Source organism: Nematolebias whitei, chromosome 22 (assembly GCF_014905685.2).
Source record: "Nematolebias whitei isolate Nwh7 chromosome 22, NemWhi1, whole genome shotgun sequence".
NCBI classification, from domain to species: domain Eukaryota; kingdom Metazoa; phylum Chordata; class Actinopteri; order Cyprinodontiformes; family Rivulidae; genus Nematolebias; species Nematolebias whitei.
In genome coordinates, this window is record NC_056519.1 from 21163020 (window position 1) to 21185204 (window position 22185).

The 22185-nt window shown below is 40.6% G+C and overlaps 1 protein-coding gene across 1 annotated transcript in view; it reads left to right on the plus strand.

Moving 5' to 3' along the window:
* The window catches only part of usp6nl (USP6 N-terminal like), a 30413-nt gene extending 8713 nt beyond the window's left edge, over positions 1-21700 (plus strand). Inside the window, exons 3-13 of the mRNA XM_037695678.1 lie at positions 1321-1360; positions 1722-1802; positions 5514-5621; positions 10174-10283; positions 10472-10520; positions 13564-13684; positions 13934-14028; positions 14135-14200; positions 16669-16768; positions 16847-16999; positions 19965-21700. Of these exons, the coding sequence (XP_037551606.1) occupies positions 1764-1802; positions 5514-5621; positions 10174-10283; positions 10472-10520; positions 13564-13684; positions 13934-14028; positions 14135-14200; positions 16669-16768; positions 16847-16999; positions 19965-21493 (2370 nt within the window). The 5' untranslated portion in view covers positions 1321-1360; positions 1722-1763 and the 3' untranslated portion in view covers positions 21494-21700. The remainder of the gene's footprint in view (positions 1-1320; positions 1361-1721; positions 1803-5513; positions 5622-10173; positions 10284-10471; positions 10521-13563; positions 13685-13933; positions 14029-14134; positions 14201-16668; positions 16769-16846; positions 17000-19964) is intronic.
* The last annotated feature ends 485 nt before the right edge of the window (positions 21701-22185 follow it).

Here is a 22185-nt window from a genome sequence, read left to right on the forward strand (position 1 = left end):
ATATATATATATAAATATTAAAATAAACTACTACTTGTTACCATATTTTTTTGGCCTATAAGTCACAGGTTTTTTGCATAATTTACATGCTCTGCGACTTATAGGCCGAAGCGACATATTTATGGATTTTCCCATATTTATAAACCGTTTTTTGGCTGAGATATGACGTTTCAATTCATTCTGACGGAAAAAAAATTGAGCAGTACCACTTTCAGCCACTTGATGGCAACAGAGTAGTAATAGCTGTATGGCATGCTGTTGTATCACGTAATAGGTAAACGTTGCTGTAATGACAAATTCAAAAAAGTTCAAGACAAAAACAACTGGACTTTGTTTATTATACTTTATTGTTTTTCTTTAACTTTTTTGAATTTACCATGTCCTGGATGACTGAGAATCTTCACCAGCTATTAATGATACAGTCGGCCTGCCATAGCTCTCCACCTTCATTCTGCTCGCTGCTTGGAACCATCAAACCATCTGCACCGCACCAGCAAAATGCAGCTGATTTGACCATTAAAGTAACCTTATTAAGCAAATGTTACTGAGACACACCTTTACTATTATTTCAAGCAAACAAATAATTGTTTTTAAGTGTTAATCTTGTTAAAATCATGTTAAAGTCCTCTCGTGCACGCTCCCACGACCGGCATTTGGCTGCTGTAAAATATGGTAATTGTTCTAATATTCCTACTTCGCGGTTTTTCACTTATCGCGAGTCTTCTGGGTGCGGATCCCCCACGATAAACGAGGGACTACTGTGTAAGGCTCACTGTTGATTATTGGGAAAATTAAAGGATTATAATTGCGCCTTGTAGCACAAAAACTACGGTAATTCAGCAAATATGTGTTCTTTCTGCTTTCTTCTGCTAACTTAGGCTTGTTCTTCCATTTCAGCTAAAGTTCAGCAAGTTTTGTAGCTAATTTCAGCTGTTTCTTAGCAAGTTCTTCAGCAATAAGCATTCACACTGCAAGGAAATGCAATTTGTCTAGTTTTATTTGCTTTACAGAATAATTAGTAAAGCAGCTCAGTGTTTGTTAGGAATAAGTGTGCTTCTTAAGCAGCGCGGTGTTTTTAAAGACCGGCTTGTGTTTAGTGTTTGTTGTGCTGAGCGTCGGGTAGAGAATGTTTACTGAGCGTGTCTCACAGGAAGGAGCTTCAGTCAACAGATAAACAGAGTGGAGATGACACGATCTGTGGTTTCCTGTGTGAGGGACGGTCCCTCCCTCTGATCAGAGCTGTGGTTCAGGAGGGAACGAGCTTGAACATTAACAGAAGCAGTCGTGATAGTTTGATGATTGTCTCTTTCCTCTCCACAGTGAGAATGAACTTCCATCCTACGACTCACTGCAGGAGAAGGTGAGGATGCTCTGCTCCTTTTTTATATATAAGCAACAGAAAACAACAAAAATAGACACAAATATTAGTTTTCAGCATAAAAACATGAAGTCTTGTTGACGTACACTCTGAGGAATTATAACAGAATCGTGACTGTCATTGTAGCAGATGTTTAAACGGAGTCCCTGAGGCTCAGTGGGATTAACCTGTCTAAATAAAGTTTGAATCAAAACTAAAAAAGTGGCCTAAACATAATATTTAAAATCACAAGGTTTATCATGATGATGGGGACAGGACTAAACAAAAGGACTAAATAGTTGTTTTTTCAAGCTGCTGCAGAGGAAGTTGTTGTTCTTGTTCACGTCTCTCCTGATCTCTGCAGCAAAAACACCTGGAGGTGGAGAGGACCAGCAAATGGCTGAAGATGCTGAAGAGCTGGGACAAGTACAAGAACAGTGAGAAGGTGATGTCATCCTCCCCCGTCACTCATGCACCAGCTGATACAATCTGTGTGAGCGCCTCTGCTCTTTGCAAAATGTAGCAGCCGAACAAAAGTTTGTCTGAAGGAAATCTTATGGAGCATCGTTACGATTAAAAATAGTTTGCTCAAATGACTGGAGGTGGCTAAAGATTGATCTATGGTGGTCAAGGCCACCGTTGGCCACCCCCTGGCTCCACCCCTGCTCCTGTCGGTGGATGATATAGATCCCTCTGTTTGTCAGGACTCATCCCTCTGTTCTCCTGTGTGGGTCACTTTCCTTCAGTGAAGTGTTTTTCTGCGTGTGGAACGAAATAAACACGACTGGATTTAATTCCCATCATTTATTTATTGGCTGCAAGTCCATCAGTGAGAGGGCTTCTGGGTAATTTATCATTTAATTCTCCTCAAATGGTCTCAGAGTTGTTGTCGGTGGTTTGAATACTTGAATATTTACCGTAGTTTTCTTCAAATGTAAAAGACAAAATCTGTATTTTGGCCTCTGCTCAGGACGCCGGCTAAAGAAAGTGTTGCTGTTCTGTGCAGACGAATCGTTTACTTTGAGGAAAATATTCAATATATTTACAGCAGTCCCTGGATTATCGCAGGGGTTACGTTCCAGACATCACAGCGATGGGTGAAAAACCATCAAGTAGGAACGTTATATTTATTTTAGTATTTTTATATACTATTCCCACATTCTTGTAATGTTCTCAACTCTTAAACTTGTGTAATTTTAACAACATAAAGAATTTACTCAGCAGCTCTGCAGACCAGCAGCTTGGTTCTGGTTCTGCAGACCATCAGCTTGGTTCTGCTTCTGCAGACCTCCCTGCAGCAACCAAGTCCACTGCCCCAACCAGGTTGATGTGCACGTGGATGATTGAGCTTCAGGAAACTTTAGGACTGTCTTCATTGCAAAACTTTCCCTCGGTAGCCCCGGTAGGGCTTGAATCAACTAGTCGACTCTAGGACGTCTTGTGAGTTTTTATATTTCACATTGACTAGTCGCAGTCGCAGTCCCCACTGTTCCTGCCTGTTTATTTTTTTATGTGCCGCACGTTTCTTTCACTTTTGCAGCTTCATAATAGTTTTGGTTTTCCTGTTACTTATTTGCAGTATGATAAATGGTAGGAGCAAAAATATACACTGGATGTTTTTTTTTTTGTTTTTTTTTTTTTACTTTTTTAAAATAATGACCTTTTATTTTTGCGTCTTGAGTTCCTATGATGTCATCGACTAGTCGACGGCGACTTTTATCATGATAAGTCAACTTTAAAAATTATGTTGTCATTATAACCCCTAGAAGCCAGAAGCACTGTTGGCTTATGGGTAGTGTAGTTCTTTTGACTTGTGTTACAGCTTGCTTATTGAAAGAAAACTACAAAATGGCGGCGCCTGTCCAGTTATATTCTTTTCATTAACTTTTTATTCCGTACCGTCCCAGTCACGTGAGGAATATTGAGGTTGACAGCCGTGTGTCGTTTACAATCTTACTTTGGAAAACTGTGAAAAAACGAGTCTGCGATGTAGCGAGGGTTCTTTATACAAACATGGAGCTGGAGCTTCCTGTGACTGCAAACAAAAGCAAAAAGAGCAAAGATTCAGTGTAAATGTTGACACGAGTGTGTACACACACACACACACAGTTGAAGGATGATTAGCCCAACAGATGCACTGATTGACTCGCTCATCAGAACCTAATTACAAGACTATTGCTGCAGCAACTAGTGGGTCCCACATGTGCCGGGAGGCTGATGTAGTTCACACACACGTCATTAATCCTGAGACGACACACACAATCGAAAAGCTGTGAACCGGTCTACAACACACACACCTTGTGAAGCAGAGGCGAGGTTACTGATCTGATTTACAGCCCCCCCCCCCCCCCCGAGCTGCTTCATCTCACACGACTCAGCAGAATGAGCTCAGGTTAGAAACTGAAACGACGCTAACGTCTGCAGTTCAGTGGCCAGCAGCACGAGGCGTTGCTCCAAGCAGGAAGATTATTGGAGTCTCTCAGCGTCCACATCTTTAACCAGATGTTTGGATCCATAGTTTGTGTGCGGGAGATAAAACGTGTCGGTCCTGCAGCAGCTGTAGCTGCTGCTGGTGTTCTTACCAGGATCTCTCCAGCCCTAACTCAGTCTGTTTTGCACATGCTGAGTTTGGTGTGGTAGTAGCTGAGAGTCGTCCTCAACACCTGGTGTTAAACTGTTTTTATTGCTTCTTGACTCGGCTCTGACTTGTCTAAAACGTGCTGACATGTGGAGTCCAAACATCTGGTTTCAGCAACATCTTTGTTTTCTACATTAGTTGGTCCACAGGGAGCTCCTCCTGCTCTGCCGCTCCTTCAAGCTGGGCTACAGTTAATCAGCAGCTACGATTAGCTCCGCTGCTGATCTTCTTCCCTGCAGTCTGACTGGTTCTCCACCTCTCTGCTTCTGCTCCCAGTCCCTGCTGGAGCTCATCCAGCCCAGGTGCTCCAGGTTCAGGCCTTCGCTGCTCGAGGAGGCGGCGCTCACAGCGGGCACCTCTGACACACCGAGGGCCCGTCCTTTCTACTCTGAGCCTCCGAACATTTGTCTGCTGCAGTCCTTTATTTTACCAACTGTGATGAACCAACGAAAACCTGGGAACAAATATAACGTTAATATAAACTAATTAATATTTCTTTATGGAACTGATAAGAGCTGTAGTTTAGCTGTTTTAGCTTGTTAGAAGGTCAGCAGATCTACTTAATACAGTAACAGGTTGAGCTGCCGGGAGGTTCATGTTTATCAGATCATTACAGGGAGCCTTCAGAGGTTCTCAGTTTCTCTGAGGTCTTTGAGCGTTCCTTGTTTGACTTTTGCATATTAAACAAGTGCAAAGTAGTTACAGTCGTCTTCAGAGCTTCTCATACACCTTCAGTCTCGTGTCTGTCCAACCCGTCTCAGAGCTGTTTATAAAAAAATACACAGATGATACGTAAGAATAAATCCTGTTTTGATAAAACTGCACGCCAGTAGATTCAGTGTTGTGCCAAAAATTGATTGGCTGTCAAATGGCGGCTGCGGGACTTATAACAAGAATTTATCAAAATTAACAGTTAAAAACAATTAGTTGTTTGCTCGACATTATAGTAAAGGTGTGTCTCAGTCCAACTTTTCTTTAATAAATGCACTTTGACAGTCAGATCAGCTGCATTTCTCCTGGGCAGTGAAATGCAGCTGATCTGACATTTGCTCCTGAAGTTCCAGCGCGAGACAAAGTTGAGTTGGTATGGCAAGACAAGTGTGTCATTAATAGCCACTTTTACCTATTAATGACACACTTGGCTTGCCATATTAGTTGAAGGCGCTCTAGTGGCTGAAAATGGTAGTGTTCAATATTTTCCATATCTGATTGAATGAAATTGTCAGATTTCAGGCAAAAATTGGATAAATATGTGGAAAAAACGTCAATATGTCTCTTTGCTGTATAAGTCGCAGGCATGTTGATTTATGCAAAAAACTGTGACTTTTACAGTGAAAATTATGGTGAATAAAAACATGGATGTGCTGAGTGATGCTACACACGAAAACAGGCCATAAGTTTTAAAATTCACTCAAAGTTGTGCTTATAATTAGACTAAATGATGTTTTTGCACATATTTAAGTACCGACATGTATCGAATCCTTTCTAACGTCGTGCTCTTGTCGTTTGTCCTTCCAGCTGTTTCGCAGGATCTATAAGGGAATCCCTCTGCAGCTGCGGGGGGAGGTGTGGTGTTTGCTGCTCGACGTTCCCAAAATAAAAGAGGAGAAGCAAGATTTCTACGAGGTACCTCTTCATTCAGAGCCGTGGTTTTATGTGCGATCACGCAGCTTTGCGTTTGTTTCCATTCCTTCTATCAAAACATCGGTGTCTTTGGCCGGGGTGATGAGCTGAGCCCGCAAAGCAAACCATGTAGAAAAAAACAACTTTGGGTGGGAAATAAAGAGAAGTTGTGCCTGTGGAGCGGGGAGGGTATGTGGATAATTTATCTTCTATGAAAGCAGTTCAGTTTCTTTAGGAGTCTTTAGTTCGTTTAAGATTCAGAATTAGCCTTTTATGTTTAATTATTTATAAAAACAGATGTAGAACATCAGGTTTTACAGTCTTTTACACTTTTTTTGTGTTAATTCTTCTCAAAACCTTCTTTGCCATTCTCTTATCTCAATTAGACTACCGTGTTTTCTGCATAATTTACATGCCCTGCGACTTATCAGCCGAAGAGACATATTTATGGATTTTATCCTCATATTTATAAACCAGTTTTTGGCTGAGATATGACCGTTTTCATTCATTCTGACTGAAAAGAAAAATACCACTTTCAGCCACTAGATGGGAGCAAAGTAGTAACAGGATATGGCATGCTGTTATATCATGTAATAGGTAAAAGTGGCTATAATGACAAATCCAAAAATGTTCCAAGACAAAAACAGCTGGATTTTATTTATTATACTTTATTGTTTTTTATGTTTGTTTTTTTTATTTACTAATTTACTATTTAATTTCCTGGATGACTGATAATCTTCACCAGCTTTTAATGATATAATCGGCCTGCCATAGCACTCAACCTTCATTCTGCTCGCTGCTTGGTGCAACCATCAAACCAGCCACGCTGCCCAGGTGAATTTCAGCTAATTTGACCATTAACGTGCATTTATTAAGTAAATGTTAGACTGAGACACACCTTTGCTATAATTTTGAGCAAACAATTGTTTTTAGGTGGTTATCTTGTTAAATTTTAAAGAAATGCATCTGCGCATGCACGCTTCGCAGCACCCTAGCAGTGAAACCATTAAAGTGCATTTTTTAAGGAACAGTTCAATTGAGACACACCTTTGATATAATTTTGAGCAAACAAATTAATTGTTTTTAAGTGTTAATATCTTGTTAAATTCTTGTTAAAAGTCCTTCCGTGCACGCTCCCACAGCCACCATTTGGCAGCCATTTGATTTTTGCACACCGGCCCACATTTCCAGGTTGTCAGTGGTGACACAAAAGATGCGACGCGTACGTCAGAAAATACGGTAGATAAAACTTTATTGATCCCTTGGGACGTTCCTTCAGGGAAATTAAAATCTCATAAATAAACATTTTACTTTAATCACTTGTCAACTATAGAGATGTTTAAGACGTAAATCAACAATCTATAGATCTACACTCACCGGTCGTTTTATTAGATGCACCTTGCTGGAACTGGGTCTGACCCTCTTCTGCCTTCAGAACCGATTTAATTCTTTGTGGCAGAAGATCCAACAAGATGTTGGAAACATTCCTCAGAGAATTTGGTCCATATTGACATCGCTCAGATTAGTCAGCTGCACGTCCATGATGCGTCTTCTGTGTAGCTTTAGCTGACAGGAAGTGTCACCCGGCGTGCCTTCGGCTGCTGCAGTCCATCTGCTTCAAGGCTGGATGACTTCTGCAGACCTTTGTTTCAACGTGTGTCTGTTTGTTCTCCGACATCATCGAGGATTATTTTGTTATCCAAGCTGCTGCTCACTGGATGGTTTCTCCTTTTTGGACCATTCGCTATAAACCCCTGAGATGGTTGTGTGTAAAAGATCCCAGTAACTCATCAGTTTCTAGAACACTCCGACCAACAGGCAGCACCAACCACAACACATCTACCGGCCCAAAGGCTGGCCTGAGTGGCTGCTCAGATAATGAACGTGTTTCAGTAAAGCTGTTACACTAGAGGTCACCAACTCAAATGGAACAAAGTAAACCTGCAGCTTCATGAGTCTGAAGCTACATAATGTTTCTCCACCAGTCAGGAGTTGTTGCAGGACCCTGTGTTGTCATATTTTGAACCCAGGAGGAGGAACGTTTGAGCAAATACACTAAAAACTGTCAGACAACTTCCTGTGGTGAGCAGATAGTCTGTTCATGTAATCATTTGGTTTAAGCTGGACAAGGTGAACGTACATTTTCTTGTAATTTTGTGTCTCCAACTTGTCACCAACAGTTACAGCCTTTTGATTTTAGTAGGTTGTACTTAATACAAGTCAAAACTGTGGATATTGTGTTTCCAGTTTAGATTGTGGACTTCCTGTGAAGGCAGGAAAAACTGATTACTGACGAGGAAATGAATGCGTTTCAGTGGAGACGGGTTTCCCCCACAAAAACATGCATGTTAGGCTGATTGGTAACACTAAATTGTCCCTAGGTGAGAGACAGAGTGAATGGTTGTCTCGTTTGTGTCCCAGTGATGGACAGGAGAGCTGTCCAGGTGTACCTGAAAGACAAAAAACACATGTTAAGGATAGAAAAGATAATTACAAATGCTAAACAGGCTGAGCAGAGTAAGTAAAGAAAAGCATAGTGGAAAAAACGTGGTCAGTTTGTCCTCCAGCAGTCTAAGCCTGTAGCAGCACAACTAAGGGACAGCTCAGGAAACCCAAGCCGACCCTAACTATAGGATTTATCAAAAAGTAAAGTCTTAATCCTAGTTTTAAAACTGGACAATGTGTCAGCCTCATGGACAGAGACTTGGGAGTTGTTTCCACAAGAGAGGAGCCTGATAACTGAAAGATCTGCCTCACATTCTGCTTTTGGAAACTCTAGGAACCACAAGTAAACCTGCAGTCTGAGCGCAAAGTGCTCTGTTAGGAAAATATGGAACAATAAGAGCTCTAATATAAGATGGAGCCAGGTTGTTGAGGGCTTTGTAGGTTAGAAGTAAGGTCTTGAATTATATTCTGGATTTGACAAGGAGCCAATGGAGAGAAGCTAACTGGAGAAATATGATCTCTCCCAGTAACTCCAGTTAAGACTCTGGCAGCAGCATTTTGGATCAACTGAAGACGTTTTAAAGAAGTATTTGGACATCCAGATAATAAACCATTGTAATAGTCCAGTCTAGACGTGGCAAATGCATGGACCAGTTTTTCTGCATCATTTTTAGATGTTTCTAATTTTAGTGATGTTACGCAGGTGGAAGAAGACGGTTCTAGTAACGTTTTTAATGTGGGGGATAAAAGACCTGACCAGTGACCCCTGCAACCTGAAAAGGAAGAAGCGGATAAAGATAATGGGTGGATGGTTTGCAGCTAGACCCCATCACTTAAACCACTGATGGATGTTATGATTATTCTAATCAAGAATAATTTAGATCAGACACCGACACCCAGCTTGCATAAAATAATTATTAATGATATAAACTTTGTAGATAAAAAATGCAATAATATAGTTTTGAGAAATCTTTTAATGGACGAGATCTATCCTGGGTCCTCCAAAAGAACATATCAATAAAAAAAATACTTTAACAAACAAGAAATTACATCAATCAGAACTAAATTTTTGAAATTCCCAATCCCTCCTGAAGTGAAAGAAATCCGCTTTAAAATGGTAAATTAAATTTAACCTTCACAGGAGTTCTTGAAAAAGAATATTCAATTTTAAAATGGAGAATTGTTATTTTTGTAAATCTTTGTTGGAATCAACAGAACATGTTTTACTAATGTGAGATTGTAAGTGGTTTTTGGAAGGAGTTGCATACTGGTTGATATCCAAGTGTCTTCAAATAGCTTTTTTTTTTTCTTGGAAAGAAATCAGATTTGGAATTTTATTAAAGAATATTTGATCAATAATATTATAATGTTTGCCAAATTCTACATTCATAAATGTCGTTTCACCAAAGCTCTTATTGTAAAAGCGTTTAAAAGTGAGTTTATCATTTGGTAAATCTTTTTTTAATTAAGACGGCCCCTGCTATCAAAATGTTTCAGAGTTTAAGTTGTTATAAACCCCAGGATTTACTTTAATTTTTACTTGTTAAATTTTAAAGGTATTATTTCCTGAAGTTTTCTGTTTTTTTAATTTATTTATTTTTTGTTTATAATAACAAAGTAATACTAATATGCAATATTCTTCGAAAAAAAAATTGATAGGGAGGTTTAGCTGAAATAGATTAGTTAAATGTGAAATTGTTGCTGCTTTTTGTTTGTTTTAAAGAATAAGAAAACAAAATCACTGATGGCATTTGTGCCCCCTCTAGTGGCAACTAAAGACATTTGACCAACTATTTACAAGTTGGACAACAAGCTAAAGAGCTGTTTCTTACTCTTGGAGTCAGGTGTTGTGGCGCAGAGTTAAAACATTTTACACAGGCTCAAGAGATTTTCCTGTTTGTTTCTAAAACTGTTCAACAAACTGGATATAAGACTTCAAAGTGAATGAAGACCGGGACTTGTCAAAGAGATGAAGCTTCTTCTCCAACACTCTGCAGAAAGGAGCTGATCAGGTTCATGTTTAGCTTTGGTTTGCAGACGTCTTGTTAGAAACTGTGACTGCGACAGTACTCCGTTATTAATGTGACTGTTAACCTTCTGTGGTGTTTAGAAGCTGAAAGCCAGAGCCAGAGTGTTGTCGCCCGACGTCCGGCAGATCGACCTGGACGTGAACAGAACCTACAGGGACCACATCATGTTCATGCATCGCTACGATGTCAAGTGAGTGTTTGCACGTTCTCCTTCATACGTCGGGCCATGTGTCTGTTTTTAAAATAGTAACAGTTCAGCTTGTTTGAGGAAGACGTTCATTTCATATTTCCCTCCATGTTTCACATCAAAACAGAACTAAAATCTGTCAGCGATGATGGCAGCACTAAACTGAACCTTTATTCGCCTCCTGTTTTCAGGCAGCAGGCGCTCTTCCACGTCCTCACAGCCTACTCCATGTACAACACGGTGAGTGTAGAACTGAACCTCGTATGAAAACACAGCTGCCTATGATGATGTATGAATCACTGCTTCACCTCAGTGGCTCAGAGCTTTAAGTCCAGCTGTCTGAATGAAGCCTTCATATTCTTGGGGCTGCGGTGGCTCAGTGGTTGTGATCCTAAAGCTGCAGGTTTGAGCCCAGCTTGTGTCAGAAAGGGAATGTTGATTCACTTGCTGTGGTGTCCGTCGTGGTAATTCTGGTTTGAGCATGTTTAACGAAGCATTTGTTCTTGTGCAGTATATTAATTTTTCCTAACGTAACATCTTTACAAGTCAGCCCGGCTGATACAGACATGTTGTCCTTCACTCATGCCAGCAACAGAATCAGCTTTATTGTCATTGCACAGAAAATTGGGAGAGGAGAACTAAAGCTGATAATGTCTGAAAATGTTTGAGCTTTAGCCCCAAGAATCTAAGTAAACAGCTACTTTTAAACCTGATTTAACACTTGTTACAAAGAAAAGAATAATCCAGGTATACAATCCAACATTTTTCAGTTTGTTGTTTGTTGTTGACTTTGTTGTTTTCAACCAATATGACGGGGCCAGCAATGGAGGAGGGGACGTGCCAAAGACACTATTTTATCACAACATAACTGGTTTGTTCCTGTTGGGGGAAGAATCAGTTTTGTGTCGTGTGTTTCTTTGACTGATGAAGCCTTCTGGATCGAAGGCGAAACGTTTCAGCACAAAAAAAGGTCCAGATGACCTGACTGAAAAATGTTGGATAAGAACGTCTTAATATTTTCCCTTTTTGAAATAATTTTACTGTCAGAAGTACAGTTCTTACATGGAAAGTACAAAAAAAAAAACATTAATAACGTAACATTCTGTTTACTGGTGAACTGAGTCCTTCTTAAAAAGGTCTTTATGCTTTTATAATATTTAATAGTCAATCATGATTACCACTAGAACAAAACTGAATAAGTTACAACCTTCTCCAAGAACATCCTCGGAGTAGTCCCACACTGCAAGCTTCTTTTGACATCTGTAAAAATAAAATAAGAAAATGACTAAGACAGTTATTTACATATAAAAATAACAAATCTGCCTGGTTTGGCAATTGTGGATTGTACGTTTTTAGACTAGAATTAATTTAAATGTTGACTCGGTAAGAAAGCTTGTAATTTTTCAATACAGCTCGTTTATAAAGTAGTAAAGTGTTGGTGTATGAAGTAGCACTGATATGTGTGGGATACTTTGCATTATGTAGTGGCCAGTGAATAATATAAGAATAGTTATTGATGAGCAGACCAGCATCATAAAATGATGGAATGTGGGTGGTTTGATTTGCAGAGGGCAGTTTTCCTCTTCAGGGGACGAGACGCTGCTCTAGCCCTTTCACACACACGACACTGATGTTTGGGGGTGACTGCATGATTTGTGTCATACTAGGAGGGGCTTGTTTATTTAGCGCAGCTGTTAGCCGCCATGAAACCTGTGGTCCCACAGTAGGTTTACAAGTGGTGCACTGGTCTTCTTAACGTGCATTCACATTTTCTATCATCCACTATTCACCATAAAGTTATCAAGTGTGTTACAAAACCATAAATGAAACAGACACAACCTTCTCTGTTCGTTGTTTAAACAGTCGGTCACGTTTGATGAAGATCTAATTAGTATTGACCACAGCAGAGATGATGTCAAACAATGCATTTAATTCAGGAAGACAAAAATAACTTTACTAACACCGATATATATTTTATCTCCGCTTTAAATTTATTGTTCTGGATAAAGTTTTTACAATGCTAGGTTAGCTAAACGTTAGCTTGCTAACTTGACAGTAGAGCTGCTATTTCTAACCAGGACCAAAATATTGTGCTTGATGGGCAGTTTGGGCTTTTCATAGGGTTTTACGAATCATACAGCACAAAGAAAACTAAATAAAAATGTTCAATATAAAATTGGGTTAATCTACTTGTTGAGGAGGCGGCAGGTCCTACTGGCGGGTTTAAAGGGTTAAAAAATAAATAAAAGTCCAGTTAAGCTTGAGATGGATCGGCTGCGCGCACCCTGCTGTCATCTGCAGTGAAGGAAGTAGCAGCATCTACAAAATCTGAAGCGAGCAGCACGTTCAATTAAAATAGCCTTGTTCTATATTTTTCCAAATAATTTTACTCTAAAATAATTTAGTTAATCTGTATAATGGCCTATCTTTACAGGTTATTTGTTTAGGTTATGTTAATATCCATTTGGTGACTTGTTAAAAAACAAGAAATCTTATAACTTCCTTTCTTTGAAATACATTTTTAACATATGTCAAACTGAAAGCTTAATTTAAATTTTAAAAAGTCTTTTTCTTGGGTGGGCCTCTAATTACAGTTAAATGTCTGGGGCCAGGCGTTTTAGGCCCAAATGTAACTCTACTTGAGAGGCACGTTGGAGGCTGAAGAGGATTTATAATTGTTTTGTTTTACGTTTCATCAAACTACACTACACAGTGTCGCTCCTGCTTCATCTGCTCTGAAAGTGAAACCTCACGACCATTACTTGAAAGTAGTCTTCATGCGCCCCCTGCTGGTTCCAGCATTTTAGAGATGAAAATTAGAAGTGATTATATCAGCAAATAATGGGACAATTATTGATATGATGGGTCCCGAAACGTCTATATCGGTCGGGCTTTAGTATTTAGCATCTACCAACAAGTGTGTAATAATTTGAATGTATGATCATTTAGTATAAATGAACAAAAATATTAGATTCAAAGAACCACAGTCTTCTCTGAACTTTTATTGCTAACATTTGGTTGAAACAGTGTCGGACTGAGGCTCCACCCATCACTACCTGAATGTTTAATGAATTAGTACAGAATGCTTGTTGTACTGTAAAAGTAAATTTTACACCAAGTTGTCTTATTATTTTTGAATGTGCACAATCATAAATGCATAAATGTTAGAGGATATTACCTCAACAGTCTGGTGCTAAACCGTAATGTGATGTGAACGAGTCCTTGTGTTGTCATGGTGTGAATGTGAAGAAAGGGTTAAAGTAGTGGCTGTGTGTGTTTGCAGGAGGTGGGCTACTGTCAGGGTATGAGTCAGATCACAGCTCTGCTGCTCATCTACATGAACGAAGAGGACGCCTTCTGGGCTTTGGTCAAACTACTGTCCGGGCAGAAACACGCCATGCACGGTAACGGTTCTCACCTGTTCTACTTGATCCTCCTGTCGACAAGAGGAGGTCCAGTTAACAGACTGAAACGAGCAGAACTCAAAGTAAAGAAACGAGCCTGAATGGCTGCTGAAGTTTCTACATATGGTCAAAGTACCTGCAGCCAAGTCCGTGTCTGAACACAGATTTGGAGCTTGATTTCAGCTTTATTGGTGGAAAAACATATTTTATTAGTGATGATGATGATGATGATGATCTTACCTGTCTTAGGGTTTTTTGTTCCTGGTTTCCCCAAACTGATGCGTTTCCAGGAGCACCACGACCGAATCCTAAAGAAGATGATGCCCAAACTGAAACAGCACCTGGTGAGACGCAGTTCTGTTTCAACACCTGAACCTCACTACACTTAATCTGACAATAAATAAACTAGTTGTAGATGTGACTCACTGATCAGACGTTTTGTTGCTGCAGGACCACCAAGAGGTGTTCACCAGTCTGTACACCATGAAGTGGTTCTTCCAGTGCTTCCTGGACAGAGTGAGTACATCAAAGTCCAGCTGTGAGTCCATGGAAACGGTTAAAAGTCAAAGAATAGCTTAAATTCATACGTTTCTTTATTTATATGCTGTTTGAAATTCACCCCTTCTATCACTTTTGTACTCGTTTTAAAATAATGAATTAATGTTGTGTCCACTCCTAATGTAACATCTTCACAAGATCAGCCAGTCAGAAGCTCTTGGCAGACATCTTGGTCTTTAAACATAAAAAAAAATCTAACAAAGACAGTTATTAGGGTAAGTTGCTGGTAACAGATCAGATGAAAATGGGTTCTTTGTTAGAAGCTGGCAACACTGGTTCCTTAAGTTCAGGGTTTTCAACACCCACTGATTCAAAGTGGCCAACTACTTGCACATATAGGCGATTTGTGACATGTGAAAACACCTAATTACTTAAATAACTGTACATTTATAAAGCTTTTTACTTAATGACGTCGCCATTTTTGAAGGACTGCAATGCATTCTGGGGCGATGACATACACAGGTTGCAGTTGAGGCTAAAGTTACGATGTATGACAATGAGGTCATAATGTATTGGCCCCTCTACGTTTACCCAGAATGCAGTGCCCAAAGCTGTGCAATGCTGGTCCTAAAGGGCCATACCCTGCATGTTTTACATGTCTCTGCTCCAACACACCTGATTTAAATCACTGAATGATGAACAGCCTTCTGCAAAACATGAAGAGGTGACGCAACCACTTCATCAGGTGTACTGGAGCAGAGAAACAAAACATGCAGGATGTATATGTAGAGAGATTTTCTCTGAACAGTGCCTGTAACCCCACCTCCCAAAAGAGACGTGCATCAGGCTACACACGTGGACTAAACTGTTGGTGAAAGAAAAACCCACAATGATCACAGAATTTTTTTTTTGAAAATGAACAAATGAAAGTCAGACATTGCTTTTCAACCATGCTTCAACAGAATTATTAAAAAAAATTAAACTCTTGAAACAGGCCTGGACAGAAATGATGTCATCCTTAACTTAATGTTTTGTTTTGAGACAACCAAACGGTTCCTGTAACGGTCAGTGAGACGTGTGCACCTCTCAGCAGGCGTTGTGACCCACTCCTCATGAGCAACCTGCTCCACTCGTCTCAGCTCCTTCCAAAGATGCTCAATAGGATTTAGGTCAGGGTTCATAAAAGGCCACTTTGGTCATTATCCTGTAGCAAGACCCATGACCTGCGACTGAGACCAAGCTTTCTGACACTGGGCAGCACATTTCTCTCAGAGTCTTAAGATTTCATCGTGTCCTGCACAGATTCAAGACACCCTGTGCCAGATGCAGCCCCAGAACAGAACAGAGCCTCCTCCATGTTTCACAGCAGGGACAGCGTTCTTTTCTTGATACGTTTCTTTTTTTTTTTATCTGTGAACATGAAAAAATAGTTCAACTTTTGTCTCATCTGTCCGTAGGACATTCTCCCAGAAGCTTTGTGGTTTGTCAAATTCCAGTCTGACTTGTTTATTATTTGTTTTCAACAATGGTGTCCTCCTTGGTCGTCTCTCATTAACGACGACAGATGATGCGAGCTGACGCTGATGTTCACCTTTAATCTCTTCAGAACTTTGTCTGGGCTCTTTTGTTACCATTCGTGTTATCCGTCTCTTTGATTTGTCATTAATTTTCCTCCTGCGCCCACGTCCAGGGAGGTCCCATGGATCTTACATTTCTGAGAATATGTGCCACTGTAGTCACAGGAACATGAAGCTGCTCGGAGATGGTCTTATAACATTTAACATGCTTATCTATAATTTTCTTTCTAATCTCCAGAGACAACTCTTCCCTTCTCTTCCTCCGGTCCATGTTGAGTGTAGTACACACCGTGTCACCAAACAGCACAGTGACTACCTGTAGCCTGGCCCACTGACTGATTACAAGATTGTAGACACGTGATGCTAGTTAGTGGACACTTTAATTTAACATGTTCCTTTGTTCACATTATTTTCAGAGGTACCATCATTTCTGTCCAGGCCTGTTTCAAGAGTTTAATTTTTTAATTAATTCTGTTCAAGCAATGTCTGACTTTCATTTCTTCATTTTCATAGAATTTTTTATCAGATTCAAGTTATTTCTGTGACCATTGTGGGTTTTTCTTTCATTAACTGAGGGGTACCAACAATTTTGTCCACGTGTGTATGTGAGTGCCCGAGTGTGACGACGCTAAATGTTTTGATGGCATGAAGCTCGTAGCCTGTCAAAAAAAAAAAAAATCCATAAATTAGCCATGGCACTGTATAAGCCGCGTTGTTCAAAGCAGCAGGCTGTAAATTATGGTAATATATAAACTAATTTGTTATTACTGCACCCAAAAAAATAAAATGAAATCAGTCGGTACTCCTGATTTATGAAAATTGCTAAAAGTTTTAACATTTTACTTCTAGAGTCCAAATGAAGTTTAAATAATTTGAGAGAAAAAACAACATTGTTCTGTTTGTGTTCAGACTCCCTTCACGCTCACCCTCAGGATCTGGGACATCTACATCTTGGAGGGAGAACGGGTGCTGCCTGCCATGTCCTACACTGTCCTCAAACTGCACAAGAGTAAGACACTTCATGGTCCAGCAGCACCAGCTGGTGTGTCTAAATACTCCGAACAGTCATGTTTGTGTTGTCCTGCAGAGCACCTGATGAAGCTGTCCATGGAGGAGCTGGTGGAGTTTCTGCAGGTGACGTTAGCCAAAGATTTCTTCTATGAGGATGACTTTGTGGTGGAGCAGCTGCAGGCGTCCATGATGGAGCTCAGGAGAGCAAAATTGGAGCTACCCGCACCAGGTACAGCAACATTATGATGTAGACTGTAAAAAAAGGACATGTTCAGCTGTTAATTAACTCTTAAGGGATATTGTACGTTTCTATTGGGTCAAAGCTTTTTGATGTGTGACCACAAGTGTCTGACTCTGCTTCCTGCTGTCCTTACTGGTGGTGTTCCAGTTCTGCTGTCGTCTCATTAATCTGCCTTCTCTCCCCTCTCCTTTCAAACAATGTAAGCAAACAACAACAAAAGTGTGGCTGTGAGTGGCGGCCACATTCCCTCCTACAACAGTAACCGGTGGGCTATCCTGACTGGTCTTCTTCATGTCTGTCCATCTGTCCCTCAGTCCGTCCTGTCTGTCGCCTGTCTGTCCAACAGCAATTGGCTTTTTTCGCTTCACAAACTTTCCTCTCTTCCACATTAGATTTTTATCTTTACCTGGGTGCACTGCTGCGATGGTCCACTCATCTTTAGTTTGCTTTACTCACTTTATGGTGGAAAACTAATCTCGTAGCCATAGAGTTGTTTTAAGGAAAAATAAGTTTCACATTATGGAATATGATACTTATTTGATTTTGTGTTGTCCTTTTTAGATTTTGTTTCAAATTCACTTTATGGGCTTTTCATTTCACTGACTTGGATAATAATTTTCTAGTAGCACACAACACAAAAGCAGTTTTAGGGACAAACAGGTTCTTTATGAAAGTCTTGCTCATCAACCGTACAAAACAACCACTCAGACCTCGTAGTGAAACTTTGCCACAGCACAGCAATCACAGCTAATGCCAAGTTGATGCTCAAGATTTAAAACCTTACAGTGATACTTGGTACATTACTAACATCCACATCTGTAATATTAAAAATATCTCCCAAGTCTACTTTTCAACCAGTTCCACAAACAATGAGACTCCATCACATTCAGGACAGGAATAAAGAGACAAGTTTAAATACTCTGAAGCAGTCTTAATGTTTTACAAAAAGCAACTTGAGCTCATCGTTTCTTTTTTCCTACAACGTCATGTTAAAATGAGGTACGTCACAGCTGCATCAATAAGCTCGAGGTACAATATAAACGACAAAAGGTTTGATCACTTTCACAAAACTTTGATTGAAAACATATTTCCACACCCAGTTTCTGTCCAACACTATATTATTATAACCAATATCATGAGTAGGCCTGTCGCAATAAACAATTAAATCGCATGATAAATGAAAATTATCAACCTCGAAGACACGTTTCTTCACGTCTCTCTTTCTACTGAAGACACTGGATGACAAAAGGCTTAACTCCGGTGTTCTTCACTGACCCCTCCCTTTATCTTTCCTCTTTAAAATCTGTTTTAATGATCCAAAATCACATTTTTGGATCGTTAAAAGCAGCTAAGCTAAGCTATGAGCCAACAGGCCGACCTTGGTGAAAAAAAACGTTTTGTTGAAGCTCCAAAATTCGTCTAAAAGTTTCTCTGCAAAAAGAAGCTGAGAACTTGTTTAATGATTTTTATTAAAAGCTTTCTGTGAAAAATGCTATGCTAAAGAGCTGAAACTACACTGAGGGTCCGCCATTTTGAGAACTGAAAAACAGGAACGAGATGGACAGCCCATGTAACGTCAAGGGGCCTCCCTCCCATTTTCCTTACAAATGCTGCTCGCTCCCTCACTATCCATCCTTCGATTCAAACAGTCTTATACTGCCATCTGGTGGTCAAAAAATGTACTACACTCAAATGAACTAACATTTCTTAAATTTGACAATGACTAATTATTGTCAAATTTCAAACAATATTATCATTTATCGCATTAATTTGAGACAATTGCCCAGCAAAATTTGTTGTTGTGACAGGCCCAATCATGAGAAACATGATCTACAGTAGTCCTTCATTAATCACGGGGGTTCCGTTCCCCCCCCCCGCCGCGATTGGTTAAAAACCACGAAGTAGGAATAATAGTAAATTCGTTGTTTAGATTTATATAGGAATATATATATATATATATATATATATATATATAGCATTTTAAACCCTTCCCCTCTCTTGCAATATTCTAAGCAATGTTTCTAAGCTAAATGCTCTAAAAGAGTACAGCATGTCATGATCGCTGCACTCTGTCACCTGCTCTCAGCCACACCCACTTCTATGGCATGTTGCAGAGAGCGGAGATCATGACATGCTATACTCTTTTAGAGCATTTAGAGTTTAGGAGGAGGGAGCTTCTCCCTGCACCTATGGGCTGCACACAGGCACAGCAGGTGTTAAATCAGCCAATTGTGTGTCATATCCAATCTTTGAAAAACCACCAAAGTCGAACCACGAAGTAGTGCGGGACTACTGAATACTATAACCACACAGCACAAGAAACCTGTAATGGTACAACTTTTTTATCTTGAGGAAAAACTGGTAAAGTTAGAGGGCATTTTCATCCCAGAGTTATACAGTTGTCTTCCTGGATGGCAGCGCTTCTTGCCAGTGGATCATGTTTCTTTTTACAGTCCAAAACCACCAGTGTCACCTTCACTGTCTACATGTTCCTGTCAGCTGTATTACTCATTTGTTTCACTGTAAACACTTTATAGAATAAGTCACTGCTTCTATAATGTACATGTTGTAGAAGAATAAACCTGTTATTTAATTAAAGGATTTTTTTTACGATTTTAATGCTGCTTACAAATCAAAGTACATTTAAAGGAGTCGTTTCTCTAGTCTGGAAAAACTGTTAGCCATTTAGCTAAGTGGCACTTTCTAACGGAGTCTCCTTAAATGTGAAATATACTGTACACTCTTAATTTCTGATGTTTTTATCTGTATTCTGTTATTTTGTGTTGTGTTGAATGTAATTCTCCATTATTTTTACCGTTCTATGGTGTTGCTGTTGCATGAATTCATGGCCCTGTTGTGACTCATCTAGTGTGAATCAGCACCACAGTGTATTGTCGCTGTTCATTTTGGTTCCTGGTGGAGTTTTAATGAGTTTGTTGTTTTCGTGTTGCAGGTAAAGACGAAGAGTTTCCCAAGAAACTATTGGGGCAGCTCCCTCCTGATGTAGCAGCAGCAGTGCTGAACCATGTGGGCAATGGCCAAAGCCATACAGAACCAGCGGAGCCTCCTCGCAACTCAAGTCCTGTTCCAGACCGCCAACAGGACAGTCGGCCACAGAGCCGGGAACACCAAAGGGAAAGAGACGTCCATTCCAGGGGGTCAAATGACATCCAGAATGAGCAGCAAAAGCAGTCCACCACAACTACGCCAGAGAAAAGGGCAACTCCACCATTAGTTCCCACCCCAACACCACAGATTGCCTCATTAGATGGTAGAAAGCCTCATAGTCATGCCACTGCTAACCACAACTCCAATGCAGGCTCCAGCACACATAAGAACATCACTCCCCGCTGGTTCAAACCCTCTGAGACAAAGTTGGAAGCTGTCAAAGCTGCAGCATCTCGGCAGAACCAGCTCAGCTGTGGGACTTCTCCAGCCCCTTCCAGCCCAGATGACAACGTTCAGCTCAAACGTCAGCCAATATCCAAAGGATTTGACCACGGTGCTGACAGAGGCTCCAATGCCTCACAGTATGACAATGTACCAGGGCTGCTGGATCAGGAATTTGAGATTCTGGAGCTTGATCATCCTCCATCCAGAGTGAGGACCCCTCACAATGAGACATCCTTTAATCTATCAGGACAGCATCATAGCAGCCCAAACCATGGACAAAGTCAGGATGGGAGTATACTTTCCATCTCATCTGGGTCAAGAATGACCAGGAACTCTCCAGCCCCCCAGTTTTTCCACAACAGTCCAGCAGTGGTCCCAGGCACTTACCTTGGCAGCCAAAATCTGTATCCCCACCAGCAGTCTCCAAGAAGAACTACTACTGAGGTTCCCATCCTTCACCCAGGCTACAGTGTAAGTCTGGACCAAAGAGGGGACAACAGACTCAATGGCCCCTCTGGGTTTAGCTCACCCTCCAGCGTGGCGTACAGAGAACTAGCATATGTTACAACACAACGACAGTCCAGCAGAGCCTCCCCTAAGAAGGCCCTCCACAGTAACTCCTTCGCCACATACCGCCGACAGCCACCCCCAGGGTCTAACCACAACTTTCAAAACACAAGATCACCCCCACACCAATCTCTACAGCTAGAACCCCAGAGCAGCTCCACTCCCATCTACGTGCAACAGCTTACGTCAGCCTCACAGATCCACACTATTGTGAACTACAGAGTCGAAGGGCATCAGAGGGGTGAGGCAAATCTGGCAGATGGAAGACCTGTACGAGCTGTAGGCTGGGAGCCAGAAGATCCACTTCCCCCTCAGTCACCAGGCGGGATGCCTCGCTCACCCAGCTTTCAGCAAGCCCAGTTGTCTCCTCTTCAGGAGTTCGCTTTCCCCCCCACCCCCGATGGCCAGCCTCACTACAGGACACAGTTCCAAGAACAGCAGCAGCCCCCTCAGCTGTTTGGGGCGCCGCACTACAGGCACGCACAGGAGGCGTTCGCCCTGCAGGAGGCCATGCTGCTGTGATGAGATCAAACACAGATGTGTAGTCATGACACTGATGAAGACGAGCAGCCTGGCTCTGCTTCTGCTCTCATATTTACATGTGAAGTATTGACTTGTTGACTTTGCAGGACATGCCAGCCTCTGATGTTTTTACTGATTGCTTTGAACCCTTTACCACCTAAGCCTCAAAATTTCTGCCTAGTAGGCTTGTTAAAAAAAAGTGTCGTTGGCAACTCGTTCGTAATTAAAGGGTTAAAAAAGAAAAAAACTTAAGATATAATTTTATTTTTGGATGTAAATCAATACTATATATATCTTTTAGAGTCTGGAGCTGTACAGTGGAGTTGTGTTAATAATCTGAAGTTTTTGTTGGGGGGGTGTACCCTGAAAACTGATGTATTTTTTCATTTTAATTCTTACCTTACGAACAGGTATTTACATTACAGAACAATTAAATACATGCTTCTGAATGTGATTTTTAAACAAATGTCAGTGAGCAGAACTGAGTTTATGTATATTTTGATTTTCATTTCAGTCAAGCAGCCAATGGTGCAAATAGCAGGTTTTTTTAAACAAACACTGTAGTTTTTGTTATAATTCAGTTTGAGTCCAGATTAATGTGCAATGCATTCTTTCAAAAATATTTTGAGGCCAGTGTAATTAAGAAACAGGATGACATGAGGGCTACTGTACAATATTTATGGGATTATGTA